The sequence below is a fragment of the Aplosporella prunicola genome (genome assembly GCF_010093885.1).
Source record: "Aplosporella prunicola CBS 121167 unplaced genomic scaffold K452scaffold_88, whole genome shotgun sequence".
NCBI classification, from domain to species: domain Eukaryota; kingdom Fungi; phylum Ascomycota; class Dothideomycetes; order Botryosphaeriales; family Aplosporellaceae; genus Aplosporella; species Aplosporella prunicola.
In genome coordinates, this window is record NW_022983616.1 from 17,595 (window position 1) to 32,793 (window position 15,199).

Below are 15,199 nucleotides of genomic sequence, written 5' to 3' on the forward strand. Positions count from 1 at the left end.
ACTTGTACGGAGTAGAAGAAGAGACCTAGTTAAGGTGTGTAGAGTCTATACGTACTTTAAAAGCTTTTCACCCATATCTAGGATCCGCGCTAGGAGCTAGGTAAGGAGTACTCTATACGGACTGCTTATTATCGTCCCCTATCTAGCTATACGGTACATCTCGGTTCGCGGTGACGGACGTTACAATAAACATCTAATTAAGCCTATCCCAAAGTAGCTACTACTCTCTCCACTTCAACCCTCAGAACCACACGCAACCACCAAACGGATTCGCGCAAAACTGCTTCTTCCCCTCGGCCCAGAACGTCGACGTGGTAGCAAACGTATCCTCCATATACTGGAAATAGCTAATCAAGCCGTCGACGTTGATCTCTGCGCGGCAGGACCACGGAGCCGTGAGCGTCTTGCCCATGGTATTGGACGTGATGACGAAGTTGCCCCAGGCGGTGAGGTTGCCGGCGCCATCGGAGAAGACGGACTCGATGTTGAAGGGGCCGCGGGTCCACCACAAGCCGACGCGGGTGAAGGTGTCGAGGAAGGCCTGGGGGCCGACGCGGTAGCGGGTCCCGGCCCAGGGCAGGATGCGGTGCAGGTCCGGGTTGTCCTCGGTGAGGGAGACGTAGGTGGCGTCGAAGGCGACGAGGCTCTTGATCAGGTCCGGGTCCGGGTTGGGCTGCACGTTGAGGATCTGCAGGAACGTGTTCATGTGCGTCAGGGTGAGGTTGGCCGGGTCGAGGGGCGTGGGGCTGGTGTAGCGCTTGGCGAACTGGTGCAGCTTGGCCGTGTCGTTGAGGAGCTCGTTGACGGGGATGGCGGCGCTGCCCGTGATGGACAGCAGGACGAGAGCGATTATGGCGCTGGCGAACCTCATTTTGATGGCGCGTGGAGACTCGAGGGACGAAGCAAATGAAGATGGTCTGTCTGCGGCTGCCGAGCGCATTTTTCGTTGGCTTCATCGTATATTTTATATATGCCTGGCCCGTTGTGCAGGCCTTCTAACAGCTTGTCGAGGGTTACGAAATTGTTTCTTGTGGCTGAATGCTACTCCTACTCCCGATCTTCGCCACGGCTTGGGGGGGGAGCAAAACACGGATGGTTCAATACGGCTAGCGCTCCGAGACGACTTGGGTAACCGGAGTGCCCAGTACGGAATGTTTGCATTGCTCCAAAACGGAATATGGGAGTCTGTTGAATCGTGTCCACCGACCTACTACTACTTCTAAAAGCTACACTGGCAGTTTGCATGCCGCTGGTGAAAACCTCATAGTAGCACCCTCTTACAGTGACTTTCGCCGCCGTCTAGCTAGATGGCTGCCAAGCAAGGAGTCTGTAAACGTCTAAGCTATACATGCAGCCCAAGATCATAGCCGAATAAGAAGCACTTTCGAACCCTCCGAGCTCCGAGAGACTGTACAAACTTTTGCTCCAACCGAGTACCTGGACAGTGGTTGTGGTTAGCTGAAGCGACATTGTGGAAAAAGTTTCAAAGTTCTTTAATTTGAAGCGAGCGAGAGCTTATTAGCAAACATTATTACTACTAAAAAAATTCTATCCTTCGGATGTCCATATCGCGCCGGAAATGCAATATGCTATTCTACCACAGTATGACCTTACTGTATGAGTTGTAAAAGCCACGGCGCCATGGACGTTTCAATTCTAGGTCCTCTCTCCAACTTCTATCGCAGAAACTTCATTGCCGGCGCAAACTTGGCGGATTTGATGAATTTGTCTCAAGAGAGCATCTGGGGAGCAAAGCGATGCCTTAAGGTCATTTACCTCACCCTCCAGCCACAAAGTCCATGACAATCTTCTCGCGCTTCATGAGCACCGAGCATATGATCATAAGGCCCCCTGAGACGATAACAAGCGAATAAGCGTAATCGATAGCCTGGACGAGCACGTCTAGAGCGGCCTGTCGGACATCCGCCGGTGCTGATTGCAAAACCGTACTTCTAGCACCCGCAATGGCAGCCCTGACGTCTGTAGTGGAATAACCAGCCGGGACGAGGATGGCAACCAGCCTATCGAACGCGACGTTCTGAAACACGGTGCTGCAGATAGTGAGGGCGATCAAGATACTGCCCTGCTGCGCTACATTAATGAACTGGATGACCTCGGCGATCTCGTCCGGTTTGACCTTTGTCGGCACAACCGAGTACGCGGCCTGATATGCCGACATACCAAGTCCCACGAGGATCGTGTAGCCGTAGACGTTGGCAACTGGCATCTCAGCCGTACTGGTATACAGCAATGCGCCGCCGATGGTGGTGAAGATGCCACTAGCCAGGAACCAAGGCATATAGTAGCCGAGACGAATCATGAAGACGCCATTGAGGACGACGCTGAATACGTAGAAGCAGATGAACGGGAGAAGACGCACTGCGGCTTGCACGCCATTGTCGTTCCGGACGAATTGGAAGTACAGCGGAATGTAGTAGATGCAGGCGAACAGCGCGCCGCCAAGGCAGGCGCTGCAAATGAAGAGCAGCAGCAAGGTCCTGCTGTAGAGAAAGTGGCCGGGGAAGAGTCTGTTCTCTTTGGTCGTAAACCAAGCAAAGTACTGCGTGACGGCAAACGCAATAGTAATGGCTGCGCAAACCACGTACAATGCTATTGTGCGCCCATCGTCCCAAGGCCAGATGGAGCCACCGAACGTAAAGATCATGGCGAAGGTGGTGTAAATGGCAGAGCTCAAGACAGCCCCGACCCAGTCGAGGGTTCGCACCTTCGTCCATACACTGACGCCTGGTCGAGGCTGGATCGATGGCAGCAAGAAGATATAGATGGGCCCCATTGCCGCGAAGATGAAGAGGTTCAGGTAGAAAGCCTGCGCGAAAATTAGCAAAGTCCCGCGTTGAAGCGCCACGGAGCACCTTACCCAGCGCCATCCGCTTTTCGAGCTGTCAGCCAAGGAGCCACCAATCACCGGCCCAAGAATGGCCCCCGCGCCGTACACCAGCACGATGGCCGACATGTAGACGCTGCGCTCTCGCGGTGTCGTCAACGTCTGGATCAGGTTTAGATTCCTGCGGCTTGCGTTTCAGCACTAAATAAGGTTAGGCGAGGCGGTGGCTGGCCATCTTACCCAAGGTACATTCCCGCTCCTCCTGCTCCGGCCCAAACACGCCCAACAATCAGTGCGTTCATGCTGGGTGCAGCGCCGCATAAGGCGCTGCCGGCCGCGAACATGGTAAGCGATCCGACGTAGAGCCATTTGACATCGAAAATGGCGTACGCCTTGCCGCTGAATGCAGTCAGCACCAGCCACCCAACGAGGACGAAAGAAGGCGTACATGGGCAAGATGATTGCGATGGAACCCAGAGGGAATCCGATGCCGAGCCAACCCAGCTTGTTGACACCTCCAAAAGACGCGATGATGGGGGGCTGGATGTTGGCGACAATGGTGTTGTCCAGGCCGTAAAGGAGATTGCACGAGAAAATGGCCAAGCAGACAAGAAACCAGCGCACTCCTTGGATGGATCTTGGGGGTTTGCTCTTCTCATCCCGTTGCTGCTCGTTGGACGAGGACGAGTTGTGCATCTCTTGGTCGAGGGCGAGCGCGTTGTCCGACATGCCGGCGGGTAAGAAGACGAAGTAGAGGATCTAGAAAACGAGAGACTTGGCGGTTTTGTGCCCATATCCCCATGTCGCCCGGAAATAGCAAATCGGACATAGTGTGCGGAATTAGCGTCCAAAATCCTAACTCCTTTGCAGCGCCAAGCCTTCCATGTCCTGTTATTGTGGCGCCTCCAAGGATCTCATGGGGCTTTCCGGGACAACTCCGATTACTCCTTCCGGTTAGCGCAGCCGTCCCGCAGCCGCAGCCGCAGCCGCGGCCGCAACCAATTCCTCTCGAGGCTAAGCCGCATTCCATAAGATTTAACCCACCACATCTCCGTCCTGTCTTGATGCCATACAGAACTCCATCGGCCTGCCACCATGCCTTCTGCTGAGACGTACGCGACCTATCACCGCGAGACCTACCCCTACATCGACCCTTCCCAGGCCAAGCTCTCTTCCGAGGGCAAGACAGTAGTGGTAACTGGGGGAGGCTATGGCATCGGCAAGGGAATCGCAAAGTCCTTTGCCAAGTCCAAAGCCGCCAACTTGATCCTGGTCGGCCGTACTCGTTCCATTCTCGAAGCCACCAAAGCAGAGCTAGAGGCCGAATATCCGGCGACCCGAGTGCGAGTTTTCGCGGCCGACATCACCGACTCCACAGCCATAACAGAGCTCTTCGCGGATGTCACTGTCACGCTTGGGCCTGTCGATGTGGTCGTCAACAATGCCGCCTTCTTGTCCGCCATCAGCACCATCAAAGACGCCGACCTGAAGAACTGGTGGCGCGGCTTTGAAGTTAACGTCCTAGGCACCACCACCGTAATCCAGGCTTTCCTACGGACCAAGCCTGCCTCCCGCAAAGGCGTCGTCATCAACATCAACACGTCTGTTGCCCACTACGGCGTGTTCCCGACGTACTCGTCGTACACGGCCAGCAAGATGGCCTCCCTGCGCATGACCGAATGCTTCCAGGCAGAGAACCCGGAGGTGCGTTTCATCAGTCTGCAGCCAGGCGGTGTCGACACGCAGATGTACGCGCAGTTTCATATGCCCGAGGACTACGCCATGACCGACATCCAGCTTCCCAGCGACACGTCTGTCTGGCTGGCCAGCGACGAAGCCGAGTTCCTTGCTGGAAGGCTTGTCTGGACCAATTGGGACGCGGAGGAGCTCCTCAAGCGCAAGGATGACATTGTCGCTGGCAAGGAATTGACGACTATGCTGAAGCCGATAGAGGGTGATTTGTACTAGTCATCAATCACAGATAGCTGTAGAACGCAATGAAACTTCTTTGACTCACTTGCCGACAAAAGCAGGAAACGCATGCTGGCTCGTGGTAGGATTTCATGGTCTGATAAATGACACACTTAGCCGTGCTTGCGGAGCTAGATGGCTGTCGCAAAAGTCTGGCAGCCTTAAGCGGCTCACAAATCACTATGAGCTAGGGCCCGTAGAGTATGAGAGATGACCTAATGAAGTTAGCCTGCTGCTGCTCGTCATAATTCATGAGCTAACAAATAGTAATGGCAATGATCTCCAACGGCTGTAGGATCCGATATGATTGTTGCACCCCGACGGCGTCACCCCTCAATTGGACGTCAATTTCAGCGGATTTAACGTCCAATTCAGTGATAATATCAGCGCTCCCTATCGGGCGCGCAGCGTTCTTAGCGAATTGGCTGTCCAATTAGGTGTATAGGCGTTGTTTTTCCTACCGTGCGCACCCGGTACGACCCATAAAACTGATTCAATAAGAAAATCAAACACCAGCCCAGCACCTAAAATCTATATTATACTACTACTTTTCTTTATTTTTAATTGCTAGGAACCTAAAGGGAGAAAGTTTATATTAGGTAGGGTCTTCTTTAAATTTTTTTTATATTTTTATAAATTATTTTTATTAAAGACATGAATCGCAATAACACGATTTGGACGTCCAATTCACCAATATCAGCGCCACGCTAGTAGGGAGCATTAATATCGCTGATTTGGACGTCATTCTCAGTGGATTTGACGTCCAATTGGGGGGTGACGCCGTTGGGGTGCAACATGAAGAGATCGATCTTCGGATGCGAGGTTCGGATCGCTCCAGAACTCCATACGGAATGTGTTGGTCCGACGCGAAATCAGCCCCCATATGCATGTGATCTCCCACTGCAGACTCCACAAACACACAATGCCACAAACAGGATGCACCTTCGATGACGTACGTAGTAGAATGAGCCGCAAGAGGTAACTGAAGCATTTTCTGGTAATTCCGGTCGAAGCTCCTGTTATGACCAAAAAGGCACCGGAATCTACACATGGATGATGAGCTGTTGTGTCTCGCACCGTACATGCGGAGAAAAAAAGAAAAAGAAGTTACATCAGCTTCTTAGGGTTTGCTTTTCTTTATTTCTTTTATATTTGTTCTAAATCGTTCTCCTTACTTGTTGCTTCTTTGACGTTCAGGCAATTTTTGTCTTTGTACCTAACAGACTCCCAGAATGCGATTGTTTTACGCAGCCGTCCTAGCGTGCGCCTCACTTAGGGTACTTGCAGACTTGCCAGTCGTGGATTTGGGATATGAGATACATCGGGCCATCGCAGTCAATGTACGCTACAGGACACGTCTACGTTAAAAATGAGAGAAGCGCGCTAACAAAATCTGAAGGAAACAGGGGATTACTACAACTTTACCAACATCCGGTATGGCCAGGCACCAGTTGGTGACCTACGTTGGGCAGCGCCACGGCCGCCTCAGAACAGCAGCGCCAATCGAACAATTGTGGACGGCTCCGAGCAAGGCGGCAACTGCCCGGTGACCTTTCCCTGCTGGTTCCAAATCCAAACTGCTTTCTCAAAGGCATACCTAGCGGGCGAGGCATTTGACTTCGATTCTTCATATGAAGAAGTTTACGCCGACGGGGCGTGTTCAAAGCCGACGCCTGCCAGTGAACGGGACGCCTCCGAGACGGAAGACTGCCTGTTTCTGGATGTCTTCGTGCCGCGGAGCATATTTTCCAAGCGCAACCTCACCGAACCGAAGGCCCCCGTGTTAGTTTACATCTTTGGGGGTGGTTATTCTGGTGGTTCGAAAGACGACTTTGGTTACTATGCGGGCAGTCCAGCTGGTTTGATCGACAGCAGCCGTGCCACGCAGCGAGACGGTATCATTTACGTCGCAATCAACTACAGGGTCCGCTCATTGCTTAATTGGCTTAGAATAGATTTGCTGACTGTTGATAGCTTGGTGCTCTTGGATTCATGTTCGGCTCCGATTACGCATCCGAAGGTGGTCTTTTGAATGCAGGATTATACGACCAGCGCCTGGCATTACAATGGGTTCAGCAAAACATTCATCATTTTGGTGGAGACCCTAACCAGGTAACAGTCATGGGAGAGTCTGCTGGCGGCGGGTCCATCCTCATGCAGATGACTGCTTTTGGAGGTGTTGAAAAGGCGCCCTTCCAAAAAGCAATCACCCAATCTGCTGCATGGGAGCCATCATCAGCAGGCCCGGAGTTGCAAAATCAGATTTATGGGCAGTTCCTTGACTTGTTGAACGTCTCGACCCTGGAAGAAGCAAGACAGCTCCCCTCGCAGCGGGTCATGGATGCCAATCACATAACGCTTGCCAACTCTCGATACGGCAGCACCTTCTTCGGACCTGTAAGTGGTTGTGAAATTCTAATTGGATGAGAACTGATTTCTTGAAAAAGGTCGTCGACGGCATTTTTCTTCCGGATGACCCGAAGCGCCTCTTGCGTGACGGCAAAACGGACACTTCTGTCAAATTGTTAACTACCATTGCGGCAAACGAAGGCCTCCGCTTTGCACCTGCCAATATTACCAGTGAAGCCGACTTCGAGCAGTTCGTTAACCTCTTCCTCAACCCGGCGAATGCCAGCATCCGTAGCTACGTCATCGAGGAACTCTACCCGCCCATCTTCAACGGCTCTTTTCCTTACACCGACCAGCGCGAGCGTGCTGGTCTCTTCTGGGCTGAGCTGGTCAGCACATGCAACATACAATACATGCACGGCGCCACTAAAGACACGGGTTACGCCAATCTCTTTGACGTCTGGCCGAGCCTTCACCAAGGCGATGTGCCGTATGTGTTTTGGAACGGCCCTCTTACAGAGTCCGCCGTCAACGGAACAGTAGCTCGTACGATTCAAGATTACATCACCGCGTTTGTCATCACTGGGGACCCGAACAACGAAGGTTCTCCTTCACTGGCCCCGTATGATAGGAAGACGCTTCTAGACATGTCAGGTGTTGGATTCTCTACTGTGAATGACCCGACAAATAACGAACGCTGTGCTTACTGGCACCAGGCCACGTATCAGTCATAGGAAGCCGTAACGCTTGTTGGCAAGCCGTAATGTAGATATGTGAAGGGAAGTAGAAAAATTCTGCTGTTTAATTTGGATTAGAGTAGTGAAGTAGTAGGAACTCTACTCAACTCACCTCCCATCATAACAAGTCTAGGCGAATTAAAAGAATATAAGCAGTCCCTATGGAATACTTCTTACTTAGTTATGTGTTTAATTTCTAAATATAAGTAAAGAGATCTTCAGGTACATATATACCTATAACAATCTTTGGGGGATCGTTTCTACTCCCTACACGCATCGTTGTCTCGTTAGGCGGCGAATCTCTCTTAGTGATGACGGAAGTTGGAAGACTTTACGTGTATTCTTATGTCCTAACATGTTCTTTGTTATAAAAGCTTACTTAGGAATAGATATCTTCTTTTTCTTCTATTTCTTTCTATTTCATTTCCAAATCATTCCTTGAAGGAATAAGGGCGTTTATTCTCAAATCCTTTTACCTAATTTTGAATTGTCTAATACTATGCGATGTTCAGCCGTCGAGTACGTTGGGTTTTGACGTGAGCTATAAGGTACAGGGGCAATGAGAAACGGATTGGCATTCACATCTTAAATTCTCGCTCATTGTACTCAAAAATCATTTGCTACAAAACTTAGGCATTGGATCCGACGCTTCATGCACCTTGAAATAACTGATTATCACAGGTCCTCCGTGTTCAATTTGACGCTTTCTTGCATGCTGGTCCACCCAGACTTTCCCATATCTCTCAACAGCTCCTCAGCGCGGGCGCGGGGAACAATCTTGCTAAGATCCTTGTCACTCTGAAAGTTTTCGGGGAACTTTTTACCAGGATACAGCTTACGCAGTATCTTCAGGATACTGTCGCCGTTACAGGGCTCGGCAAAGGCGAAGACACGCTCGTTTTCCACTCCGGGATGGATTGCTGCGGCCACATGGAGAAGTGCAGTGTCTTGAACATCGACAAAATACTCTGAGTAACGAATTAGTATTCAGCTACGATCAATCACAGGGCAACGTACGAGCTGGGAGGCCAGCGAATGCCTCGGTGTTACCCTTGAACAACTCCACAACAAGGCCTGAGGTAGACGGGTGGCCCTGATTAAAAGGGTCCAGGCTCTTACCAAAGTTGATATTTGGCAGAACTGCCGCTTGCATGTAAGAACATAGAGCAGTTTAGCTTTCAAAGAAGATACTCACCTGCGTTGAGCACGAAACCAGGCTTGTTTTCACGGACAAACTTCCAGGCCTCTTTTTCCGCCAGCGTCTTACTGGCGCAGTAGACAGGATACGCGCGGTTTCCCTCATAAGGTGGATCGCGATAAGCATCTTTCACTACCGCCTCGTTCCAAGTGTCGACAGTTACAGTGACTTCTTCATTGGGCTGAGGAATGAGAGCAGATCCGGACGAAGACGTAAGGACGAAACGCTTAACGCTTGGCTCAGCCGCAGCCGCCTTAAGGGCATTGCGGACCCCGCGAAGTGTGCTCGGCACAACCTCGTGTGGGTTGGGATTCATGGTGTAATTTGTGGCGGTGTGCACGATAGCAGCCACGCCTATGGATTTGTCAGCAGACATTTGAGATGCCATTGCACAGTTACTTACCCTTGACAGCTTCGTCGTAAGCGCCGTCAGCTTCCATATCGGGCACCGCCACGAGCTCGAACCGACCCTTGCCATATTTCTTGTCGAACACGTTGCTGACCCAGACATGCTTTGCGGGGTCACGTGAAGTGCCGCGCACGTTGTAGCCGTAAGTGAGGAGCTGGTCGGCGACATGCGATCCAATAAAGCCATTGCCGCCGGTGACGAGCACGGTGGAGCCCTTGGGAATGGCCGGAGTATGGATTGGAGACATGGTTCGCGATTAACTCGTGCTTCGCGGCGACCAAGGCATAAATTGCCCCCAAAACACTTTGCTTTATAGGTAGAGAGATGTGTTTAGAAGGATGAATACGGAGTTACGGATTGGGAAAGTGCGCAAATGGGTGGGGCGTGCTCCGACTGTTCCTTTGGGTTTCGGGCAAAGTCGCTTGCCTCTCCGGGTTAGTCTCCGGACATGCTGGCTAAGATTTGCGCGAAGCGCGGAATTACTCCCATGTCCCAACATCAGATCAAGGGGAAGTAACGAGAGCGTCTTTGTAATCACGCCCTTACCGGCGTTTAAATGTTTCTACTGCAGTGATTGCGCTTGGCTGCTTGAGTTAGAACACTCCTCAACAACGCCGGTCATGGAACACCAAGGCGAGCCCATTGCCGAGACTGTCAATCGGTTTCTAGGAAGCCACGGATTAGCATCTAGCAGCAGATCGTCCGTCGTCTTTGACCACCTGTCTGTCGAGGGTAGCGGACGAGGAGTGAGCCTACCCAACGGCTCCTTCCTGCATCCTGCTAACTTCATTTCTAGATCCAAGCCACACCGACAGTATGGACTGCTGTAAAGTCCTGGGCGAATCTAATTAATCCGATTTCCTACGCTCGGCCTGAACCGTCACGAACTCTATTGCATGCATTCTCCGGGTCGCTATGGGGTGGTGAGATGTTGCTCGTCGTCGGCAAGCCGGGGAGTGGCTGCACGACATTCCTCAAAACGCTGGCCAATATGCGCGATGAATACAAAAATACTTCCGGACAGCTAGTATACGGAGGCCGCCCTGCAAGTGATCGGGACCAAGATCGCGTGCGGTTGACCTTCTGCGGTACGTGAAGCCATCTGCTCCCGCGACCCTATTGAGCTAAGACGTGTAAATAGCGGAGGAAGACAGCCACCTGCCCTCACTTACCGTGGCGCAGACCCTGCGGTATGTTTTTGGCTCTTTAGTGTACAAGTATGCTCGCTGATATGTCTGTAGCTTCGCCGTTCGTGCTACGTGGGACGCGAAGACTCCAAAAGCTGCCATCCACGCTGCCGTCGAAACATTGGCTACGTGCTTCGGCTTAAACCACGTCTTGAAAACCATAGTCGGCAACGAAGCAATCCGTGGAGTAAGTGGTGGGGAGCGAAGAAGAGTATCACTGGCGGAAGCCGTAGCGACATGCCCGGAGTAAGTCGGCCACATTACTGACGAAGACTTGTTGCTAACCGTACATAGCGTCTTCTGCTTTGACAACCCTACCAACGGACTGGACTCCTCGACAGCTCTGGAGTTTATGCAGTTGATGCGCGAGTTCACCAACCAGCACGGGTGCGCTACGGCGATGAGCGTTTACCAGGGCAGTAACTCTATGGTCCCGCTCTTTGACAAAGTTCTTGTTATAAACGCTGGCCGCCAAATATTCTATGGCAAGGCCTCTGAGGCAAAGGATTACTTTGAGAGCCTCGGCTTCGTCTGTCCAGAGCGTACGACCATTACAGACTTCCTCAACTCAATGACAGCCGAACCAGAGCTGCGACATATTCGTGAAGGCTGGCAAATTCGCGCACCTTCAACGCCAACACAGTTTGAAGAGGCTTTCAGGCAGAGCAAGCACTACAAAACAATGTTGCAGGATATAGCCGCCGAGCGCAGTAAGACATGGCCAGTCGGTCCGAAGAGACCAGTGTACTCTCTGCCACTGTACTGGCAAGTGGTCGAGTGCTCGCTACGCCAGTTCAGGGTGCTCATCACGGACACCAACACCTGGATGATTGAAGCTATTAGCATCATTGTCCAAAGTCTGGTCCTTGGCACCCTCTTCCGCGACCAAGCCAGAGCAACGCAATCGCTCTTTATTCTCGGGTCGTCGCTCTTCAATTCGGTGTTAGTGCCTGCTCTACAGTCAATGAGCGAGTTTGGCAACACTTTTGCGCAACGCCCGCTGGTTATTCGCCAGAAGCGATACCGCTTTTATCGGCCCATCAGTTACGGCTTGGGGCTTGTTCTTACTGATGCCATTTGGAAAATCATTGCCATTGCCTACAACATCCCTCAATACTTTCTCACTGGCTTCCAACGGTCTGCCGACAAGTTCTTCACTTGGTTTTTTATCGTCTATGTCGAACACATGGCGCTATCCATGGTCTTCCGTGCCATTGCAGTGGCATCGCCAAGCATGGGACTAGCAGTGTTGCCCGTTGGCCTCATGTTCAATCTTTTCGTCCTGTACACAGGTTTATATGTTCCAGGACCACAAATGCAGGTTTGGCTGTTTTGGCTGAGGTACCTCAACGTAAGTATCCATCCACATGGTTGGTTGCGCGATACTGACCCATACATAGCCTCTTTACTACGCCTACGAATCCGTCGTGGCGAACGAATTTGGTAACCTAAACTACACCTGTAGCGCTAACGATCTGGCACCGTACGGCGAAAACTATGATTCGGTTGCGAACCAGGTTTGTGCAGTGCCAGGCGCCGTCCCTGGGCAGCCATACGTATCTGGGTCTGCATACATCCAGGAGCAGTACGGATTTCAATCGTCGCATGTTTGGAGGAATGTGGGCATCAACCTTGGAATATTTGCCTTTTTCGCGCTTTGCACCGCGTAAGTCTTGGTATCTTCGATTTATCTCACTAAGCTAAGAGGTTTGTTTCACTTCCAGTATCGGTATGGAACGTTACAAGCTCCCTGCTGGTCGACTCGCCACGATTTTTTACAAAGGCGAGCCTAAGATCTTCACTTCGGGAGCGAGTTCACCAGTTTCGGACCCTGAGAAGACTGTTTCCGATGAAGACGTGCCGCCAATAACCCGAGGGGCTGCGAAGGGGCAAGCGTGGGAGTCAGTGTCTAGCCATAATGGGCGCACACTGGCTTGGAAGGACCTCTCATTGGAGCTGAAGGTGGACAATGAAACGAAGCGTCTCCTAGATAACATTAGCGGTAAGCCATCTTTAGATTAGATTAGAAAATTCTCTTTGTACTAAACTGACAAACACACTCAAAGGGTTTGTAGAACCTGGACAGCTGACGGCTTTGATGGGTGTTTCTGGTGCAGGCAAGGTTGGTTCTGGACCAATGCAGTGAAAACCAGACAACTAATCGATTTCACAGACGACCCTCCTGAACACGCTCGCTGGACGCATGGAAGTAGGTACCCTTTCGGGTGACCTCTTCCTCGACGGAGGTCCGCTGCCTAAATCATTTCGGCGGTACATGGGCTATGCGCAACAACAGGATGTACACTTGCCGACACAAACAGTGCGTGAAGCGCTACAGATGACAGCCCGGCTCCGCCGGTCCCAGAGTGTGTCCGATGCAGAAAAGTATGGACACGTTGAACAAGTCATCCGCATGCTGGAGATGGAAGACATGGCCGACGCGCTCATCGGCGTGCCCGGGGCCGGGCTGAACCTGGAGCAGAGAAAGCGGGTGACGATTGGTGTCGAGCTGTCAGCCAGACCTGACATTCTGTTCTTGGACGAGCCCTCGTCTGGTCTGGACGGGCAATCGGCGCTCACCATCGGCCGACTACTGCGAAAACTGGCCAATTCCGGCCAGACGGTCTTGTGTACCATCCACCAGCCCGCGGCGGAGCTCATGGAGCTTTTCGACCATCTAGTGTTGTTGATGCGCGGCGGCCGACTGGCATACGACGGGCCCCTAGGCGATAGGTGCTCGACGGCGCTGTCGTACTTTTCTCGCTCCGCGGCGCCCTGTGGACAGGACGAAAACCCGGCCGAGTACTTCCTGCACGTTGTGGGAGCCGGGTCCAGAAACTTGGCTAAGGAGGACTGGGCCTCCCTGTGGCAGGCAAGTGCCGAGAGGGCAGCCCGCGAAAAGCAGCTGGACGGGCTGGTGAAGGCGCAAAACAGCGAAAAGTCGCCCCTGCATGCCGAAGGAACGCACGCGGTGTCGCTCCTTGTCCAGCTCGACACCACAATGCGCCGCACTTGGCTCTATTACTGGCGCGACCCCGATTACTTCGTCTCCAAGCTGTGGATGAATATCGGCAATGCGTTGCTTAATGGTCTAACGTTTCTCAATTCCGGCAACAACCAGCGTGGCGCCTATAACCGCGTCTTCTCCGCCTTCATGTCGCTGATTGTTGGCCCACCGCTCGGCCTCCAAGCAGAACCTCGATTCACCACTTTGCGCGACATCTTCCAGCTTCGTGAGAAGGCTAGCTTGACTTACAGCTGGCTCTGCTTCGTCATCCCCGCAATTGTCATCGAGCTCCCTTATGCCGTCTTCACCAGCTTGGTCTACTGGCTGCTCTGGTACTTCCCCGTCGGCTACCCCACCGAGCCGTCGCGCGCGGGATACAGCTTCCTCATGTACGAGCTCTTCTCCGTCTTTGCGCACAGCCTGGCGCAACTGTGTGCAGCGATCATGCCCAGTTTGAACTCGGCCTTTATGGCCAATGGCTTCTTCTTCATGTTCTGCAACACGTTCGCTGGGACCCTGTCACCAAAGCCGTCGACGCCAACCGGCTGGCGCTGGTACTACAACGTCTCGCCACTCTTTTACCTAGGCGAGGGAGTGACCGCGGACGTTCTCTACGACCTCCAAATCAACTGTGGAGCTTCCGAGACGTCAGTGTTCCAGCCACCTAACGGGACGACTTGCCAGGAATATGCTGGCGATTTCTTGCGCACCGCCACGGGCTACCTGCTCAATCCGGACGCGGCATCCAACTGCCAGTACTGCCGGTACAAGGACGGCCAGTCATACGTAAGTTTTTTGTGAATGATGTAACTTCACGTTGCTGACAGGGCACTATAGTATATTCAATACGGTTACGACTTCGCTCGCCGCTATAGAAATGTCGGCATCTTCATTGGGTTTATTGCATTCAATTATACTGTCGTCATTGTCATGACATACCTCACCAAGGTTAAGAAGTGGAAGAGGAACTGAGGATAAGTATGTTGCTTGAGTATCACGAATCAATTCAAGTAACCATTATAGAGGCAAAGTTTGTGTTCGGATGGCAAATTCGGAATTACCGTTTAAGAAGTTAAACTTAGATTAGTATCCGATTTTGAAACTGCGAACAATATTTGCACAGCATGAAATAGAACCACGTTGATAGAGCTTACCGCTATGGCTTGCACTAGGGAATAGTAAACCTGCTATAATACAAGTTTAAATTTAACAGTGGAAAGCGTAGTAGATTATAGTGTAGTAGAATTCTAATTGTATGGATATCTAAATATAACTGTCACGGCTTTTGGTGGCCATGCTTACACTGAAGACATGTACATAGTCTTAAAATAGTAAGATGTAAAAACAACGTAGAGAGAACTTTCCATAAGCTGATGATCTAACAGTCGATTAAATAGTAAAATGCAATTGTGAAGCTGGGCGCGAGGAATTAGACGCCGCTTGTCCTTCTAGATTACTGCTACCTATAGAGGTATATATGCTGCTATCTAAAAGAA

General features: G+C 51.7%; 6 protein-coding genes across 6 annotated transcripts; 3 read left to right on the top strand and 3 right to left on the bottom strand.

Moving 5' to 3' along the window:
* Positions 1–145: 145 nt before the first annotated feature.
* Positions 146–859, bottom strand: K452DRAFT_293055 (uncharacterized protein). Its single transcript, XM_033541491.1, has one exon. It carries the CDS (start codon positions 704–706, stop codon positions 242–244), a length of 465 nt encoding a protein of 154 aa, XP_033391374.1. The 5' UTR covers positions 707–859; the 3' UTR covers positions 146–241.
* Positions 860–1,471: 612 nt separating this feature from the next.
* K452DRAFT_293056 (uncharacterized protein) lies at positions 1,472–3,577 on the bottom strand (the record flags this gene model as incomplete). Its single annotated transcript, XM_033541492.1, has 4 exons — positions 1,472–2,827; positions 2,879–3,026; positions 3,086–3,244; positions 3,294–3,577. 4 exons carry the CDS (start codon positions 3,572–3,574, stop codon positions 1,778–1,780), a joined length of 1,638 nt encoding a protein of 545 aa, XP_033391375.1. The 3' UTR covers positions 1,472–1,777.
* A 339-nt stretch (positions 3,578–3,916) lies between these two features.
* Positions 3,917–4,860, top strand: K452DRAFT_260349 (uncharacterized protein). Its single transcript, XM_033538531.1, has one exon. It carries the CDS (start codon positions 3,941–3,943, stop codon positions 4,811–4,813), a length of 873 nt encoding a protein of 290 aa, XP_033391376.1. The 5' UTR covers positions 3,917–3,940; the 3' UTR covers positions 4,814–4,860.
* A 926-nt stretch (positions 4,861–5,786) lies between these two features.
* On the top strand, positions 5,787–8,211 carry K452DRAFT_281219 (uncharacterized protein). The gene is made up of 4 exons (XM_033539484.1): positions 5,787–6,156; positions 6,216–6,740; positions 6,791–7,213; positions 7,264–8,211. Exons 1-4 carry the CDS (start codon positions 6,049–6,051, stop codon positions 7,897–7,899), a joined length of 1,692 nt encoding a protein of 563 aa, XP_033391377.1. The 5' UTR covers positions 5,787–6,048; the 3' UTR covers positions 7,900–8,211.
* A 98-nt stretch (positions 8,212–8,309) lies between these two features.
* K452DRAFT_354301 (uncharacterized protein) lies at positions 8,310–9,756 on the bottom strand (the record flags this gene model as incomplete). The annotated part of the gene is made up of 4 exons (XM_033545881.1): positions 8,310–8,870; positions 8,920–9,042; positions 9,098–9,454; positions 9,504–9,756. The coding sequence occupies 4 exons, from the start codon at positions 9,754–9,756 to the stop codon at positions 8,578–8,580; spliced, it is 1,026 nt and encodes a 341-aa protein (XP_033391378.1). The 3' UTR covers positions 8,310–8,577.
* A 339-nt stretch (positions 9,757–10,095) lies between these two features.
* K452DRAFT_322935 (uncharacterized protein) lies at positions 10,096–14,999 on the top strand. Its single transcript, XM_033544577.1, has 10 exons — positions 10,096–10,255; positions 10,306–10,597; positions 10,651–10,699; positions 10,751–10,942; positions 10,991–12,047; positions 12,097–12,362; positions 12,421–12,698; positions 12,763–12,818; positions 12,870–14,489; positions 14,541–14,999. Exons 1-10 carry the CDS (start codon positions 10,130–10,132, stop codon positions 14,673–14,675), a joined length of 4,071 nt encoding a protein of 1,356 aa, XP_033391379.1. The 5' UTR covers positions 10,096–10,129; the 3' UTR covers positions 14,676–14,999.
* Positions 15,000–15,199: the final 200 nt, after the last annotated feature.

Coding starts and splice junctions, on each gene's coding strand:
- K452DRAFT_293055 (XM_033541491.1), bottom strand. CDS start 706: ATGAACACGTTCCTGCAGATCCTCAACGTGCAGCCCAACCCGGACCCG.
- K452DRAFT_322935 (XM_033544577.1), top strand. CDS start 10,130: ATGGAACACCAAGGCGAGCCCATTGCCGAGACTGTCAATCGGTTTCTA. Junction 10,943..10,990: donor GCCGTAGCGACATGCCCGGA/GTAAGTCGGCCA, acceptor AACCGTACATAG/CGTCTTCTGCTTTGACAACC. Junction 14,490..14,540: donor ACAAGGACGGCCAGTCATAC/GTAAGTTTTTTG, acceptor AGGGCACTATAG/TATATTCAATACGGTTACGA.
- K452DRAFT_281219 (XM_033539484.1), top strand. CDS start 6,049: ATGCGATTGTTTTACGCAGCCGTCCTAGCGTGCGCCTCACTTAGGGTA. Junction 6,157..6,215: donor ATCGGGCCATCGCAGTCAAT/GTACGCTACAGG, acceptor CAAAATCTGAAG/GAAACAGGGGATTACTACAA. Junction 7,214..7,263: donor GCAGCACCTTCTTCGGACCT/GTAAGTGGTTGT, acceptor TTCTTGAAAAAG/GTCGTCGACGGCATTTTTCT.
- K452DRAFT_260349 (XM_033538531.1), top strand. CDS start 3,941: ATGCCTTCTGCTGAGACGTACGCGACCTATCACCGCGAGACCTACCCC.